The following is a 19,109-nucleotide window of genomic DNA, read 5'->3' on the forward strand; positions in this document are numbered from 1 at the left end:
TGTTTTCCGCGACCAAAAGAAGGGAAAAAAAATAAACACACTAGATTGTAACGTGCACCCGTTTGCCGTGACCTAAAAAAAAAGAAAAGTCCTTCACAGTACTGCGCACCTCATTCTTTCATACAGAAATACAACTTTCACTCATTTGGAAAAAACAGATTTACTCCCAATGCACTAAAGTTGTGATAAATAAAAAAAAAAGTTGCAGTTTCGCCCGAGAGGCGAGGCGTCGATTACAACAGCAAATTAGTAGACAGCTATACGAAAAGTAAGGATGGTAATTTTATTGCCCATATAAACATTTAAACATTCGCTTGCTAGCTAAATTAACAAGCATGGTGTCACGCACGCACAAGCAAACATGAACAGGTGTCACTCAATGACTGCGGAAACTCTTCATCAACATGCTGAAGCGAGGAAGTGTGGTAGCAGGAGCGAGGGAATTGACCTTTGTGCAGCCTCTTGCTTCAACGCGAACTAAACAACAAGAACACAGCGCGGTGCACCTAGATGCGCAGACTTTTGTCTCCGTTGCAGATCGCTTTCAAGACAGAGGCCGCGTGGCCGCGCCATATGTAGCAGCCACCGGTGTAGAATGCCTCTCCTGTTTACGCCAGCCCCACACGCGAGTTTCGGGAACTCCGAACGCCTGTGATGCAGCCCGATTTCCGTCCGTCTCCACACACGTGACCACGTTCCTTTTAATCGCGGCATTGTGATAGCCTCGGCACGTATTTGCAGTCGGTACTTCCATGCTGATACAGCAAATGCAGAAAACGGGAAGACGGACAGTGCACTAACCTAAGCCAAAGGAAGCACTGCCTAAGCATACGTACTGCAGCACATGGAGGAAGTACAGGAGCTAGGCTCGAAGCGCGTACGAGGCGGCCATTTGGAAATGCCGATGGCGATATAGTAATGCAGATTTAGGGTCATACTCAATTCTAATGCGCACAGAACTTTAAGACCCGTTCTACAAGAAAAAGGTGCTCGTTAGATTTGAGTAAATACGATAGTTGTTTACAGCTCACATTTCAATCTACAGGGACAATGTATGTCAAACATGCATAGACTTCACATACATTTATCATAAGGAAGTCACTCATCACCTAACAAGGACATGGCACTTAGGTACACTCCTGTCACAGGGGCAAACTAAAGTGCATGTTGAGCAAGTGCACTTCAGCGCACCGAGTGTCATCTTGGGGGTGTGCTGCTACACAAGAAAGAAAAGTGTTCTTTCAAATTGGTCGCGATGGTGATCAGCAGTTTGAAGGCAAAGCATATGTTTGTTAACTTAAAGATGCCTGCACAAAAACAGTTTGTTGCTGTTAGACACAGGATTTACAATCAACTTAAGTGCAAACAATTCCATTGCAACCTCCATAACAATATTAACTATCACGAGCCAAGACAAGACTTGACCACTACCCAACTGCCACCAAACTCCGCAAACTCCACCAAACTGCGCAGCCTGGTGTGGCTGTAAACAGCCCAAGAGCAAGTAGGGTTTTTTTCTTCTTTTTTTTTCAGTGTGGCACACTTTATTACCTGGTAATGTTAGCAATCTACAACAGATTTTATTAAAGATGACTCCTGACTCTGCTTGCTTTCACTATTACTGTTTTACTCATTGCTAATGAGGCTACACACTTTGCTGCCGTTAAGTGTGTTCGCCGAACACACTCACTAAGTGTTCCTGTGTGGCAGCCTGCGAATGACAATAGCAGCGAAGTGCACTTAAGTTTGCCCATGTGACAGAGGTATTAGAATAACTATAAATCTTCTCGTAAGTCAGTTTTGAGGAGGTTTTTCCAACAAGATGGTGTTCTGAGGTCGGTGAGTACCCACACAACACCTCCTGCCACCCACCTTATGTCTGCAGTGAAACCTCAATGTAATGAACATGGCTACAGTCAACAATGCACTTTTCGAACATGCCTGATATTTTGGACACCTTCGCAGCACTTTCACTTAGTCTATAGAGCCAATGTATCACATCCAACATTTCGGAAGCCAAAACCCTTTGACGTCCAATTTTTGCCTTGACCGCAGTTTGAAAATGGCATTAATCAAAGCCACTGGTGCCACCATCTTTATTACCTCACAGACTCAAACCAGCTTTCTCCCATGGAACTTCACTGGCAACTGAGGCTGTATCCAGCCGTAGCCATTTGTGTTTAGCCATAATGCATATAGCGTTTAGCGTGCAGTTGTTTTGTTCTCACGTTGTGCCGTCCACAACGCTTGACCTAGCTACTTCGAAGCTTGCTATCGAGATTCCTGCTGTTTGGTGCCGATTTTCATTGAATGGATTTGTTGTCATCAGCAATGGCACTGACTCTGCCTTCGTCATCCTTGTCAATAGCTTCGAAGCATAGAAGCACAATTGACAATCAATCAACTGACAACCTGCAGGCTTCAGGTGCTTCCATTCCCACTGATATAATGTTTGAATGATTCGTCATCACTGACAACAAGCTCGACCTCTGCGGAGAATTAAACGAAGATGACATTGTTTGTCGCTCGATAGCAGATTTTAAAGACTCGGAAACAAAAAAATGAAAAATCAGCACCTGCACTGTTGGACTTGTAGTATAACCAAGCTGCATTCTCAAACTGTCACAACACCTGTTCGTATTCAAAGTACAAACCTTTTCAAGGCTGAGGTCAAAGAACAGTTCCTGGAGCAAGGTACGGGCTCCTAGCCTGTACCGGTACCGTGACATCAGCAGACAGACCTCAGAGTAAAGGCACACATCCTGAAAGGCGCTTGGGTACTTCTGCTTCAGGCTAAAATCAAACAATTAAGACAGTATTTGAATGGCCTACAGAAAAAGCTTAACATATGCGACAACACAGTGGCTACACAGCAAGCAAGCACGGAAGACAACAGGAAACTTTGTGGCTTACGTAGCTATTGTGACAACAAGGCACCCATTTTAGACCCAATCCACCACAGCTGCAGTACTATTTGTGAACATTTGCACACAGGCATAAGGTAAAGTCAGCATTCGCTCATCTCATTGGACAAAATATTAACGACAATTCGTTGCCGCTTTCGAGATACATTGTCAGATTTGATGCTGTTAGGTCTAAGAACAAATGCTTCTGTTGTCAAGCAAATTCTTTGCTTTCCATTCACCGTATGGTGCCAGAATTTTTAGCGTTGAAAATAGTCAGTGCCCCATCAAATGACTCTCTGAGGACACACTTGGCTGCCCATAAGCACCTTCCATCCAACAGCATGGACTGCACTGAGGACAAGTCTTTGGGACTTAGCTGAAGAGGTAATGATGGTCGCAATCAGAGGCAATGAAAAATAAAGCAGAACTTCATCAGTAGCGTTGAATCATAAATGTGTGCATAGTATGTCACCAGCATTTGCACTGTTAAAAGAATTCATGATGTCGTACGCAGTTTCAGCGGGTAGTCATATGCCCAACTTGTGTAGGAGCCGCACCCTGCCATGATTACTAAAAATTATGTGCTAAGTAAGTACGATAATTTGGCACATTTCCTGTGAAATCAATGTTTTATGAGAAAAACAGTGAGCAATGTCTTAGAGTAGGCAACAACTCGGTATGTTATAGCAAGCACACAGGGAGATAAAAATATGCTTTTACAAGCTGCACAGATTTAGTTTTTCACGGCTGTGTCATTCAAGCCCCATGTCTACATGTTACTCCCCTGGCAAGAATGTTTACAACCTTTTTCAGTCATATCACACAAAATAGCCTGACATGAGTGTTTTTCGGAAGCTTTCAAATAGTGCGTGCCGTGAGTAATATTGTAACGCATAGCAACCACTGGAACTCCACTCAAAACAGGGAACACTACAGACATATTTTTCAGCCCACAGTTCCACTACTTCTGATGAAAAAAAGCAACGTGGTTTAACAATAAAATACATGCTTTCTACTTATAAGGGTCTGTTCCACTCTGCAAGAGAAATATTAAAATGAGAAACAAGCACTCACGTCAGTAGGGCCTGTTCGGATCCCTTCATGATGACTGAGCTATTGAGGTTGGCAATGTACTTGAGCAACTCCCGCCTAACGGCAATGGGGTCATAGTCACTGTCTGCTGACCTCTCGCCTGACTTCCTGTTTTTCCCTGCATTTGTAACAAACAAAATTCTATAGGTAACGACAGTCCATGCATGCATGCTACTACAGTCAGTTTTCCTTAACTATCTTAAGAACTGACATAATGCATGTCACAGCGAAGACGGATCCATTACTGTGTGTATAAGAAAAAAAGGTGATGTATCTAAAGAAAACACAGCACAGAGCATAATAAAACACAGTTACAGAACATCAGGCTGATCAATAACATGCAATTCTTATATTATTGCACATCATGAATTAAGCAACCAAGACTGTGCTTATTAATAAATCATACAAACACAAGTAACTACAGAAGAACGCCATTGATACTTTTTTTTAAGAGATCATGTAAAAAATATGTAACAGTTGTGAATACGCAACAGTGAGGAAGGCCCCAAATAGCAACAACTCTGTGCACATGTATAATTAAGGAGCACACACTATGTTCAGTGATAGTGGCTCCTTTTCATGCTTAGTATGTTTCACCGCATAACAGAGCTGTATCAAGGCGAAACTCACTTTAGGGAGGCAGCAAGAGCTAGTACAATTATGCTATGACACGCTTATCAGGATTACAATCGCGTACTTCGACCATTTGCCTCCACACCGCTAAATTTACATAACCACCACATTCAAATGATGCAACGTAAAGTGCGGGAACATTACAGAATGGTGACATATCAAATGGGAACATGCCATATTTACTTGCATAATGATCGCACTTCTTTGTCAAAAACATTGACGCAAATTCAGGGGTGCGATCATTAAACGGGATAATTTTCCGTGAAAAGAAAAAAAAAAGATTTTTTATCCCGCATTTGCTGTGGCATGACAGGTCAACAAACAGGCGGCTGCCCCTCTAACAGTGTGGGACACCAAAACAAAAATGGCGGCCAACGGAGCAAGGCGAATGTGCCAAATGTGATTTTTTTTTTCTTCTCGTGAGTACATTACATGCATTGAAGCAGTTTCTACCATATCAGTAATAAATGATGTCATTAATATCGGCAAGTTTGTGGCAATAACATAGCCATGTCCACTTTGAGGGGACAGAAACTGAGGTGGGCGCGCTTAGCTGCCAGTGACATAGAAACACATGGCGGGCATGCTGCGGAAACTGCAGCATTCACCTTCACTACTATCATAATATGGCACGTTTCTGCTAAGGGTGGGCGAATATCTTAGCTGAGTGACACAGCATCGGCGTATGAATAGGGTACACTTCTAACGTATCGGTGTAAACGTGGCTGCTATCATTGCCGCTCGCAATTTGTTGCGTGCCCACGAGTGCAGACGAGAGGAATCGAAAGGTGCCTTTTTTGTTATTGTTGTTGAGCACAACCATTATAAAGCCTGCAAATAATAAAGCCAACGCAAGTTTGGTTGTAGCTTTTTTTTTTTTTTTTTTTCATGGAAGTGCGGAAAGTGAGGAAAGGAATGAAATGGGGCATCTGCTTAGAATGTTTGGTGCATACAGACCGCTTGGTATGTCTTGAAGAGTCGTTCGCATAGCATTAGACAGCATTCGACAGATGGTAAGCGCAATCATCATTACCTAGACTTGGCACACAACATATCGCTGCAGCAAGTTCGGGGGGCGGTCACAACACAGAAAGAAAAAAAAAATCGAATTTTGGCAACAAAATTCAGGGGTGCGATCATTATGCGAGTGCAATCATTACGCAAGTAAATACGGTAATACACAGGAGTGAATGGGCTTTAGGTTGGGACTCGACGTAGCAGCTGGGAAAATTCAACAGGGAAGAACGCATCAACGGGGTTCCACTGTAAACAGCAATATATACAAAAAGCTTTATCATCAGAATACATGGACTACAGTGACAAGCAATACTTACTAGTTTGACTAGAATGGGAAAAAGGGAATGCTCCAACGGCTGCATCACGAACGTCCACACTGCAGTGTTCCTCTATTGTCGGACTGACTGTGCCAACCGGACTAACTGAAACATCAAAACCAGCAACAGATGTTTGGTTTTGCTTCAACAACGGCCAACTACTTGTAACAGCAGGCAACGAAGATGCTGCAGAATGCACACTAACAAGAGTAGGTGTTTGCAACAGTGCTATTCAATACTTGAAGTCAGTTTTTCTTTCTTCTTCTAAGATTCACCTTCCATTTAAACAAACCTAAGTTATGAGCCAGTATTTGGCAATTTGGCACCGCCTTTATTAAAATTTGTTGCTTCTTTCTCTATGTAATGTATCCCTAATGATTGCGATCATGAACCAACTTGCGTGGTGTCTCAAATTTGGCTCTATAGGAGGACAATGTACTTCTTGACATTTCTGAACACATCTTGTGCATTTGCCCACGATATGCTGTGCAAAGGCAATATTGGTAGAGCGATTGCTTAAGTTCACCAATCAACCTTTGTGTGAAAAGGTTCTATTGGGACCTTGCCCAGATTCTTATCAGCGTGACATTGTAAAGGCTCTCATCAAATTCTTGCACGAAAGTGGTCTAGATTTGAGACTTCAAAGTGTTTGCTGTTCAAGTTCAGTCACCACCATCTTCACCTTTACCATCAACAACGCTCTCCCTCTCTCTATCTTTTTACTCCTGTCTCTCTTCCCTAATGCTGAGTAGATAAGAACTTCGATTCAGGCTGACCTCTCAGCTTTTCTACCATAATAAATGACTCTCTCTCTCTCTCTCTCTCTCTGCACATTTTTTTCAAATTTGTTTCACTGAAATTATTTGAACAAATATACCTACTGCACCGAATCTTGTACTAAATATTACAAAAGAAAAAAGTAGTAAGCACACAATGCAAGCCTTGCATCAGTTTTTTTCTTCTTTTCGTTAAGAATGAAGCTGCAGGCTAACCTCTTCAAGGGCTGCAAGATACTTTGCTTTTACCAGAACAATCATCTTTCAATGTGATGTGTAATTTTCTTATCAAGAAATTTATCCTGGCAACAACATCCTTTCAAAGGCACAAATCAGATGTAATTTATTTCAATGGAGGGATGCGATTAGCACACAAAGCCTGCCGAACATAAGACCAGTTTTTCATGTTTGGCAGCTTGGTAAGGATTTATGACAAATAGTAAAGCCTTATGATCTTGCTCGGCTATCTGTTTTCTTTAGGAAACTCAACTGAATGCTCATAAAAAATTTATAATCAAAGGTTGAAGGCCTAACCTGGCTTTTCAGGGCTGTCGGCATGCCTTTGCTTCATCTTTGCAACTCGCTCAACGCTGTGGCATAGGAGACACTCTCGCGGCGTGTGCAGCTCAAAGCCGTCACTCCGCTCTTCAACATTCTCAGCCAATTCAGTCATTTTGTCCTCTCCATTGCCCCCCATAGATGGCTGCACCTGATCATAAACCTGCAACAAGAAATGGACAAATGACTACAAAGGCATAACCATGCACTAGGCAGTGCAGCATGAACAATGCACCAAGGCCACTCAGAAATTGCATGCAAGTTATTAGGCACAAATATGCCTCATGTATTTAAATCATTTTGGACAAGCACGACATTACGGGCAGTAGCATAGTTTCATTTTTGTTTTGGGGGTGGTTTCAGCTATCTCTTAAAGGGACACTAAAGGCAAATATTAAGTGATAGAGGAGTGCTCTAGAATCTCTAAGGCGTCAATATTATCGCAAACGGAGCCTTAATAATTGAGAAAATGAGGTAAATGCTGGACATGATTAGAGACACCCCCGGGATATTCAAGTACTTGCCTGATGATGAGAGCCCTCCTCAGTTAAGTTCTGTCACTAGTACTCAACCACTCGTGGCAAAAAACATCGTATTGTACTATAAGACGAAATAAAATTCTACTTGTCCAGTTCTATTTTATTTTATGAAAAAAGAACTCATTGAAGTTATCCATGACAACAACGCAGGCAGTCGAAAGGTTTCCTTTTCACTCGACTACGCGCCACCCACACTTTTGAGTTTCAGTAGTTTTGTTATCGCGTAGTGCTGTGCTGGTCTTGCTGGCTCATGAAACTCGTACAAACTGCAAGTAGCAGAGAATTCAACTTCCATGAGAAGTCACGCGATGCGGCACTTGACCAAAAAGCAGCTGCAGCAGTGAATCCATCCCTCTGTCTTGGCTCAGTACCGCCATCTGTCGGGTGCCGTTTTGCTTACTGATGGCAGTAAGGGGTGGTGATGGCGCATGCAATGCCACCCTTTACCACTACCCCTGTTGGGTGGCAGGAGATATGAATTTTGAAAAAGGTATTCAGACCCTTCAGATGCAATTTGCTCGTAAACTAAGTCTTTTCTTGGCACAAGATAAGCGTTGCAAGGTTTCTAGAATGATATTTAAGCAGTCCACGTCAACTTAGTATTTGCCTTTAGTGTCCCTATATTTTTCTGAATGGTGCATTCCTAGGGCAAGGCCTGGGGATGGGCTGGCTGGTATTCCATGATGGCTAGACTTGACGCAGATCCACATCTGTCCTCCTGTCCCTATGCTGGTTCTCACATTTCAAGTCTAGTAATTACGGATTGTTTCCAGAGAATGGAAAAGCGTGCGAGTTGGTGCATTCTGTGGGGACACACGACTTTCTTGCGGCCGTTTGTGTTGTTTTTCCCACATGGCTTGTGCATCTGTAATCCAACTTCACCGCATAGCTAAGCGACGCCAGCAATCGGTGCAGTTGCAGAATAGATAGTAAGAGAGATTGCGTGAGTGTTGCACTGTCAGCGCCACCTAACGGCAAGGTTACTCAGGCACAAAAGAGAGTAGCCTATTCCCTTTTGGCTTGAGGTTGGCAGAGTGCACGTACTTGTCTCGCGCCTGTCGGCACACTCTGCGGGACCATCTCATGATGCTTCGGAGCTGGGCATGAGGATACATGAACTCGATGGTTAGGATGCGCGACCGATCGCGTGGCTGTACATGTGAATTATTAGGTATTCTCATCCAGCATGGGGGCAAACATATTCGCTCGATATCTTGTTGCGGTGAGTCGGACTTCCTCGATTCGTCCGCAGCCATCAGCATGATTTATATTGGTAGTAGTTCAGCTAGCTGGCACTGGTATATGAAAGGTGCAATAAATGCCCTTGTGTTTGTCTGCACGACTGTGTAATCATTCTTTTGTCCTAAGAGCACCTTGGAGACCCCACAATTCCAAATAAAAAAACAGTGCAGACAAAGTTGTTTGGTCGCCTTCCTCGCGGATGGCTCCCCCAGTCCAGAAAGCCATGTGACCTGGTTGCCTGCCTTGCCCTCTTCACCAGCTGATGCTGGTTGTCAGGGATGAGGCCGGTGAGCTGGGTCTCCCACTGCTCCGGTGCGGGGTGGAGGATGGGGGGGGGGGGGGATGGTGAGGTGGATGGCAGCGTTTCAGTCGCATTCTCATATCATGTGGTTGAAGGTGTTTGGCATGTGGCAGAATTAGCAGTCATATTCATAAAGTGTGGGGTAAAGGAGATGGTATTTCGTACCATGTGGGAAAGTGTTGGTTTGTAGCTGTCTAACTTCTAGCGTCCTCTTTCACGAGCTTTGGTTGTGGCGGGGTATCGATTCTTCTCCCCAGTCTGTGGTATGCGAGTATGTCCGTGTATCTGTGTGGTACGGGTTCGTCTGGACAGACTGTCACTCTGTCTCCTAGTGAGGCTGCCCAGAGAGTATGTTCTGGGGCTGCAGTGTGGGCCGCCTTGTTGCCTACTAGGGACAAGTGTCTCGGTGTCCAGACTGCGTAAATAATAATAATAATAATAATAATAATAATGAACATACGGGGAGGTTTCCCTATTGTCCACTACCTTGTGTGCTCGTCTGGACCAGCATTCGTGAAGCAGCTCTTGCTCTACAGATCAATTCAAAAGAACATGTGCTAGCCAGTAACAACAGCAAACATATATTACCGAAGGTTGCTGGCCAATGACAAACAAGCCTCATGAATGAAAAGCTGTGTGAATTTGACCCTGTTTGCGCTCTTCTTTGTAGCAGGGTCATTATAATTCTCAAGGGGAGTGTTGATGCCAAAACCCTGCATTCTGATTATGCCAGTGATTGACAAGAAACCAGTGAAGATTTGAGGAAAGAGTACATCACATAAGCCGATCCGAAAACTTCATACAGAAGCTTGATACACAAGCATTTTTATCGTCTGCACAATTAGAATCGGAGGACTGACCAGGAATCGAGCCCATGATATGGCTTCTGCTCAGGATCAGAAGCCATACCAACTGAGGCCCCACAGTGGATGTGAAAATATGAGCTTACTTATACCGCCAAGAACTTTGCGCTACTGTTGGGTTAATAACAATACTTCCCTTTCATAAATTTTCCTCCACCCTGCAGATTTTTGCAAAACTGATTCGCCATCAATTAGCAATGACAACCAGCCCTGCCGGTAGGTGAAAACTATGTAGGCCCAAGAAAAGGTACCAACACAATATGGATATACAGCTGAGTGCTAAGAGCCGGAGGAACTAACTGGCAAGTGACTGGCAACACGAAGTGAAGAAGACTCATTAAGAACAGTGGCTCCAAATGATAACATGTCATAGCTGACTGAACAAAACCTGTGCGTATGAGCAATGACAGACAATAAGAAACATTGTTAGCTGCATCAACTTACTGAAAAGATGAGTGCAGTGTCAACAGGCAAACAGAGTCCCATGAACCTCTCCTCAGACCGCCTAGTTGACGATCGGGCTGTTGCTGCAGAGGCAGTGCTTGACATAGACATAGTCCGAATACTCGTTGCATCATCTGGATATGGCTCCTCCCCTCTGCCAACAGAGACAATGAAACTGCGTTAACCTTCTGCTGCTCACATTGCATGGAAGTGGCGGGCACATATCAAGAACTCCACAGTTATAAAAAGTTGGAAACTTATGTATGTGGCAGACATGTGGCCATGAAAGAGGAGTACAATTCCCAAGTGATAGTGGTCACATTGATGGCTAAGATTCTTGATCACACAGTGGTAATCGCAACAATACAAGAATGTGCTTAGTCCATTGTGCAACATCCTACTGTAATGAAGCATGGTCAGCGAAGCATGTGGCTTTTGGTACATGCTGCAACATTTAGCTGCCATCGCAGTAAATAACCATGCATGCACATGCCTGACGACAACATGGTAACAATGTTAGCAATGTTGGCATGAAAACAATGACAGCTTGAGTTGGCACTATCATAGATAGCACAATGGCTTGCACACTGCAGGCTTGGCAACCAATATTCAGGAAGAAAGGAAGGAAGTGAAAGTGTGTTCCCAGCCCCTTTTTTCTGGCTACTTTTTTTTTTGTCACAAAAACAAGGTATCATGGTCACACCTGTGATAGACAACACAAAATTAGGCTGATGTAGACCATAACGGCCTTTACTCATACTATATCTAACACAGTATCTAACAAGCCACTCACATGTAGAATCCGCTGCGATCCAGGCTCCAGCCAGCAAAAGACAGTGGCGAAAAGAGCTCTCCATGTTGCTCTGCCCCGTCACAACCCACTGAGCAAACACGCTTCCGCCGCCGCCGCATTGACGACGCCTCACGTACTGCCCGCAGCGTCGCATAGCCTGCCACATCCCGCGCACTTGTGTACATCAGCACTGGGGAGTCCGGAGACACCGGACTCGTGGACGTGCTGCTACGCGAAAGCGTCCGCACACCCCCGACAAAGCCCCCAGGTCTCCGCGGCATCACAGCACCATCGCCCCTATTCCCACCCAGTGTGCTCAGCGAGGTCGAGCTCGCAATCGGGCTCAGCGTTTGCACTGTCCTCGTCGTGGCAGCATTCTCATCGCACGAACTCACACCACTCGTCGTTGAGTCTGTGCAACTGTCAGACCGGCTCTTGCTTGTACCAGTGGTGATGGCACTCTCGTTGCTGTCGCTCCGCTCGCCTTTCACTTCAGGATTGCTGGAGGTTTTCTCAGTGAACGATGTCTCGGTTCCAGAGTCACGACTCCCTCCAAAGGAACTTGAGCGCTCCTTTGAGCTGTCAGGCACCGATAGCAGTCTGCACTCGGCAACAGAGGGGTGGATTGCAACCGCCTGAAATTGAAATAGTATGATTACATTTAGGATTTCGCTGCATGAAAATCCAAGAATTCCTCTGAATAAGTACAAGAATTCAATAAGAGACTGAAGCGAGGGTACTATTACATCCAATAAATAGCTAAGGTACAAAATGCAGGCAAGTTTTATGAGCAACGACATATGGCTGTTGTCCACAGTTCAGAGAAATGTACTGAGGGCAATCTGACAGCCAATAATAGAATGCTTTAACACAGCACGCACGAAAGAAAATCCGAACAAGAGGAAGGGTGTCACAAGAAGATGACATTTACCGTCATCACCTCATTGAAATGCTGCCTCTGGGCTGAAGTTGCCCTTGTTTGCTCACTGGTAATCAAACTTGGATGAAAACATTTATGTGCCTTCATTCAGTGTGAGTGGGAAGCATTACAGGCAATGCCTAGAAGCACGTAACTGGAGCAACCAACACACCCCTGGAATCTTGTGGGCTTGCCCCTGTGGCGCCTCTCCTTCAGCGTCATGCCTTGCTTCGCCCGGCCTGCAGTCTGACGATGACCGTGGCCTACGAGACGAGGCAACCAGAGCGTCATGTCGGGGAGACAGCGTCACATTCCGCGGCAAAGTCTGTGAATGGCGCACACCACTGCTGTTCTCCACCTGAGATTTTGCCTGCTCTGACACAAAGTTGAGCGTCCTCCGTAGCATTGTCTCACCAGCATCGACACAACTCAGGGACGATGCAGCAGAACCATGGAAGCGACGGTGCAGGGCGCTGGCGGTGAGCACCTCGCTCCGTTGGCTCCCTGCGCTGCTTATGGACCACGTGTGAGCCCGGAGCGGTGCAGGTGATGTTTGCACAGCACGCAAGGCGTCCGATGCCACAGGCCAGGCCTCGTTGTGCTTGTGCTGGACACAGTCCCAGCCAAGACCACTAAGGTGCTCGACAGAGTCGCCAGTGCTGGCCAGTAGGCACAGCACATAGAAGCACACACTGGAAAAGGACAACAATGCAATGTAAATTGGCAAGAAGCTACCTGCTCTGGCAATAAGTAAAAAAAAAAAATTTTAAATAATAAACTAGTCTATTTTCATTGGTTCATGAAGAAGTGGACAGCAAGGCAAGCGTACAAGATACATGGTATTCTGTTTACTGTATTGCTATCTAAAAATTGAATCGCTGGAAATCTGGCACTGCTGTTGCCATGTTGAAAGCATAACTGAGGTATGTCGGCCTTCCATATAAAGAAGAGGTTGACCAGACAGTGTGTCCAAAGTAACCGAATTTCCGAATTAACGGGGGCCAAACTAACAAGGCTTTACTGCAGTCTGTCATTTGCCCTACACCCCACATCATTTTGCGTTTCAAGTTCTATGGGAGCACACTGAAAACCAAGCTGCACACAAGTGAAATATAACTTTGGACCATGAAAGAGTGACTTTACTCTGTATGGTAAAAGGTTATGAATTTTCTATTCAGTCAAAAGGAATAGTGCAGTACTGCAGCATTATCAGTGTGATATCCATGCACGGTCCGTGCTGACCATCAGGAAACAAGGAGCAAACTATGCCTATGAAGGCAGCACTGTCTCCACACTAATGTACAGTCTTCATCAAAAGCCTCAAATCCTATCTGTGGATGACAGCCCATGTAAGCAGAGCTCCTCGAACATGCCTGCCACTCTTGAGCTCATAAGAGTGACGAGTTCCGTCTTTAGGTTTTGGGGCTCTTGGAGCAACAAAATTCCAGCAGGAGCCCCAGTACAGTTCAGCCCATTTATAGAGACTAGATTTGAGTTGCACTACAAATATTAGTAACTACACTACAGTAAGCATGAATATAACAAACTACTGATATATGACTACATCCTACAGAATTACTGCGTTCATGCAAATGGACGATTTGGAACCCACGTTCGTCCTACTCCAAACAGCAACATGAAGTGGCTTCAAAACTTTGGATTAAGGCAAAATCATTTTTATACCAAAACAGCATTCAGGGCACAATGCAACGAAACGGAAAACTTACCCTCTGATCGAGTACACTGGAGACTCCTGCGCCATTCTGACAATAGAGGGCAGCACGTCTGCATCTGCCACAAGTGCAAAGCCTTCTGGTGATGTTCCAACATGGCCCTGGAAAATATGAGGGTGAGCAAATTGCAAAATTTACCCCTTTCCTCGCTGTCCACATCTGTTGAGGCATCAATCCTGGTCATGGATTTTGTTTATGAGACGCTACTACAGACACTTTGATGAAATTATAAAGCAGGGCTCTAATTTCCTAGCAGAGAGGAGAAAAAGATTAGTCACAGAAAGAAATTCAAGGAGTCAGGTGGAAGGTGAACTAATTTGGCCATTTTTAAGTGAGGCACTGTGGGTAAAAGGAAAAGGTATAAATGAATAAATAAGTGCTTCCAATTACCATAGTAATTAATGACATGGTTTAATGCTTCAAAGCAACACCTATGTTTACTATGTACTATGGTTACCAATCCTGTCTAATGCTACCATCACTTTCTAACTTACTAAGATTCTTTACTAAGTCTAAGTGATGCTCTGGACACTTTGCAGTGCTAGCGTATCAGTTTATCATGTGTCTCCCTTTAGTGTGCCTCAAAAACTGAACCTGTGTTGCCCGTGAATCAACTTTTGTTAACAGCACCTCCACGACACAAAAAATGCCTACCACTGTCCACAGTGATGCCTTTAGCCGCAGGAGGGACTCCTCATTCGACATGTCCCCAGAGATGACAGTCTCGCAGTGGCGCTCCAGGCAACCGTGCTTCTGCAGGTATTCCAGTCCTTCCTTGTGCTGCACCAGCTGGCCATAGAGATGTGGAGGGGCAAACACGTCTTGCACTTTGAGTCTGCAAAAAGAAACATGGCAATGTGAGGTCACCTATCATTCTCACCAGAGTTCTGCACTGCTCCACGGCAAAAGAAAATCTTGCGAGCTCAATCCATGAGCTCGAACACTAACTTGTGTTCAATTCCAGGCTGTGTCGGTCACATTCGAATGAAGAGGCAGCATGAAAAACAACTCTCTTGCTGGACCAGGTGTGTGGCAAAAAAACCAAGGGTATTGCGCTCTACTAGACTAGAATACTATAGTCGGGTACAACTTTAGAAAAAAAGGGGCCGTTTACTACGCTGAGGTGGATGCACACGAACATCCACCAATGGGCGCGCACTCTGGACTGACGTCATGGGCTGGACGGACAGTGACCCCGCTGAAGGAAAAATTACATTATGGGGTTTTACGTGCCAAAACCACTTTCTGATTATGAGGCACGCCGTGGTGGAGGACTCCGGAAATTTCGACCACCTGGGGTTCTTTAACGTGCACCTAAATCTAAGTATACAGGTGTTTTCACATTTCGTCCCCATCGAAATGCGGCCGCCGTAGCCGGGATTAGATCCCGCGACCTCGTGCTCAGCAGCCAAACATCATAGCCACTGAGCAACCATGGCGGGTCCCGCCGACAGAGAAGATGGCTGCCCGCGCTTCGAACTGGGCCAAGTCGCGTCAGCTGTGCACGTCAGCCCCTCGTCACAGTGAACTCCCAAACTGTTTGTGATGGTTTATCATGCCAGAAATATTACTGCAAGCTTATGATGTGGCATTTGTGCCACGTGCGTTTATTCTAAGCCGTGATCCGGCGAAGAAACATTGACGCTGCGCTACACTTTGTCTGAAAACAGGATCCCACAACGACCATCCTGCGCATTTGTTCCATGTTTTTTTTTTATTTCGCTCCCAAGTAAAGTTACGACGAGAAAAGCTTGCCAAAGACTGGTGCCTACTGTTAGCGGCGGGTGTGTTCATGTACTGCATCGCTGCGTCTTTCGTCGGATGGGGTGAAGTGATGGAGCAAAACCACTTTGAGGAGAAATGAGAAAAGCGTGCGCGCATGAAACGAACCTACGATCGTGTATCTCAACGGAAAATATTTGCAAAAGAAGCCTCCAACGCAACGATTTGTTGCCGTCAACATAGCGTGAACGATCGTTGTCAGCAGTCAGATAGTCGAGCGTCTAGCGGCGGTGTTCGAGCATTGTGTAGCACCTTCGACTGATTGCTGTCTAACGGCGCTCACTGCAAGCGCAAGCTGTAGAATGCATGCTGTGGCACAGTCACGCATAAGTTGTGTTGCCAGCGCTCGATATAGTTTCCCACAACACAGCACCGCGCTGCTTTTCAATTCTCGTGATATGTTGCAATTAAAAATTCCCAAAACAGTAATAAGAGAATGGTAAAAAGGAAAAAAGAACATACGAGAAGGTAGGCACATCATCTTGTGAACCCGCTCCTAATACGTCTACCCGCGCCTGTTTGTAAATGTGTGTATGTTTTCTTGCGTTTGTCTAATTTTGTTTATTTCCCACATTTCTTTATATTTGAGATTTTCTTAGTTTTCGCGTATGTGTTTGAATACGTGCCTGCTCCACGTGTTTGCGCTTACTCTTATTTCTGGCCTTTTATTTTGTATTAGCATTGGTTTTTGCTAGTTTTCTTTCAGCACGGTCTTTTTACACATTTTCATTAACCAATCTCATTCAAAGCACTAATTCCTGTAAACTGCAGGGCTGGCCTCTTCCATCTCATTACAGTCTTTCTCACTGGTCTACCTTGTCTTCTCAATCTGCCTATTCGTAGTGTTTCCTGTCCTTGCTTCTTGTGTTGTTGCCACAATGTGATTAACCAACTTGCTCAAAAGAAATTTTGATCGCCTATGAAAACAGAAAGGTTTACAGATATTTTCTTAAAAGCGTCATGTGGGTTGCACAGTAACTTTGCCTCTTACCTCTGTTCGCGTTTATGCATCAGTGCATGTGGCAGCTTGCTCTCGAAGCGATTGCCATCCATTTCTTCGTGATAGTCGCCTGTTTTTTTGGCTTTGGAATATATCTAAGCAGCCGTCGACGAAGCCATCCTTTTTGCCAATGTGCATCACAATCAGGCACTAGCCTTTCCCAGAAGGTTGTTTCGGACCCGTCGACAGGCCATCTGCTCGAGTGTATAGGCGTCCGCGCTTCTGCACCACGGTGTCTGTCCACACTATTGACCGAGTGTGTCCCGCCGCCATCCATGTCTCGTCAAGGAAAAAGATCTTTTGGCCTTCCGCCCGGTGGCCCTCCACATCACGAAGGTAGCGATTCCGTCATTCTGCAATGTCATCCCGGGCGAAAAGCAGCGAACTGCGGCTCCTCTTCTCGTGCTTGAATCCAATCTCAACAAGCAGGCGACGCACAGTACGTCGTTTGAGTGATGGGAGATGCATATATGCTTAGAGAACTCGTTATCTTCTTGAGCATGGGTATCTCGTTGCAGCGAAAGAAATCGTGCACACATGACTTCAGCGCGCAAAACGTGAAACTGTCATACTTCGTGCAGCGTCTTCTTTTCTCCGCATTTTGTGGGTGCTTTCGCGAGGGCACCGACAGTTTGCCATCCGAAATATGCAACGCTTTGACCTCCCTCCTCACCTTGAACACCATGCTTTTGCTGACACCGAGCATCTTGAATTTGCAATGATTGCAATAAATGCGTTGTTTTATATAGGTCTTGTTCTATCGCAACTGATTCAGTTTAAGCTCGGAAAAGGAGTAGTAAATGTGCCATGTACATGTAAACAAGCGCAAAAGCAATGCAGAGCTGCTCTTTCTACTTTTGTCACTTGCAATGAAGCTAAAGAGCAGACGAGGGGCAGCATTGTGAAAGGCTTGGGGTTATTTTTCAGTTGTGATCCGGCACGTGCTGTAGCACATGACAGCTCTACTAAACCAGTCATAAAACTACAAAAGTCTTTATTTATACCGAGAATTGCACGTTTCAGACCACAATTTTTTTTAGCAGGATTATTTTAGTCGCAGAGGCAATCTGTTGTCGCACTTCGGTCATCTGGGCGGAGCCTCCCCTTTTTTCTAAAGTTGTACCCGACTATAGAACTCCACTGGCATTCTAACCTTGCAAGTAGCAGGAATCAGCCCTGTGGCATGTAATGGCAATGCACCTTGCAGAATGGCCCTTTACTGTTATGAGCCAATCAATCAATCCACAGTTTTCTAATTGGGAACTACAGTATGTTTAACATTGGGCGGCTCTAGCATCCTCCATTCACAATATACTGTACTGACATTTATTTATTCTTATTTCTTACACAATGCAGACCGATCTGGTTGAAGCTGGACAGACAATACAATTTACAAAATATCTCTATTACAAAAAAAGAAAGAGAAAGAAAGAAAAAGCATCTGAGGAAAGAACACAAGAAGACATTACCATCTAGTCCTACAGTGCATCATAAGGTTCTGTTAGTCTACTCCAGTGGGATACAGAATGCAGAAAAAGGGTAAACTCATATTAGTTCCTGCAAAGTAAGGGGGGGGTTAGAATGTGCATTTGGTAATGTCGCATAGGTCTTGTAGACAATGGGGAAAGAAACTGTCAGTGGTCAATAGCCATTTTACCGTAAAGAAGTAAGCTCGAAAAGTTCAGACATTTTTTTCTTCTTGAGTCAAGTAGTTCAATGTTGTTAGCTTTCGTGAGTTCAGAAGCAGCATCAGTGTGCTTAAATTTTGAATAGATAAACCTGACAGCTTTTCGCTGAATCTGCTGTAAATTTCTAATGTTAAGTTTATTGTAAGGATCCCAAACAATACAACAATATCCAAGCTTAGGTCGTATGAACGTGAAACAGCCAAGAAATATGACCTGAGGAGGAGAACTTTGTAGTTTATGTAGAGGAGAACTTCGTAGTTTAACAAAGTTTGCAGAAAGCTGACCAGCAAATGCTGTCATTGTGCAGATTCCAAGAGAGGTCATTAGTGACTGTCACTTCTAAGTACTTGTAACTGTGAACCTATTTCAAAGGAAAGGATGTCAGGTTATAAGCACAGCCGCGACTTGTTGCCCATGGCCGTAGTGCTGAGGAAGCAGTTAAACGAGTGAACACAATCAGCAGCTGGATGGAGGAAGGTGCTGGGGAGGGGCACTGACCTTGCTAT

The 19,109-nt window shown here is 44.8% G+C and overlaps 1 protein-coding gene across 2 annotated transcripts in view; it reads right to left on the reverse strand.

The window, feature by feature from the left end:
* Nucleotides 1–19,109, reverse strand: part of rictor (rapamycin-insensitive companion of Tor) — a 67,693-nt gene that overhangs the window by 9,291 nt on the left and 39,293 nt on the right. For both annotated transcript variants that reach the window (XM_075671777.1, XM_075671776.1), the window contains exons 18-26: nucleotides 14,788–14,968; nucleotides 14,128–14,234; nucleotides 12,573–13,092; nucleotides 11,482–12,116; nucleotides 10,689–10,842; nucleotides 7,276–7,462; nucleotides 5,966–6,070; nucleotides 3,981–4,116; nucleotides 2,655–2,793 (exon numbers count right to left, since the gene is read on the reverse strand). In XM_075671777.1, the coding sequence (XP_075527892.1) occupies nucleotides 2,655–2,793; nucleotides 3,981–4,116; nucleotides 5,966–6,070; nucleotides 7,276–7,462; nucleotides 10,689–10,842; nucleotides 11,482–12,116; nucleotides 12,573–13,092; nucleotides 14,128–14,234; nucleotides 14,788–14,968 (2,164 nt within the window). The remainder of the gene's footprint in view (nucleotides 1–2,654; nucleotides 2,794–3,980; nucleotides 4,117–5,965; nucleotides 6,071–7,275; nucleotides 7,463–10,688; nucleotides 10,843–11,481; nucleotides 12,117–12,572; nucleotides 13,093–14,127; nucleotides 14,235–14,787; nucleotides 14,969–19,109) is intronic.

This window comes from Dermacentor variabilis, chromosome 10 (assembly GCF_050947875.1).
Source record: "Dermacentor variabilis isolate Ectoservices chromosome 10, ASM5094787v1, whole genome shotgun sequence".
Classification (NCBI taxonomy): Eukaryota; Metazoa; Arthropoda; class Arachnida; order Ixodida; family Ixodidae; genus Dermacentor; species Dermacentor variabilis.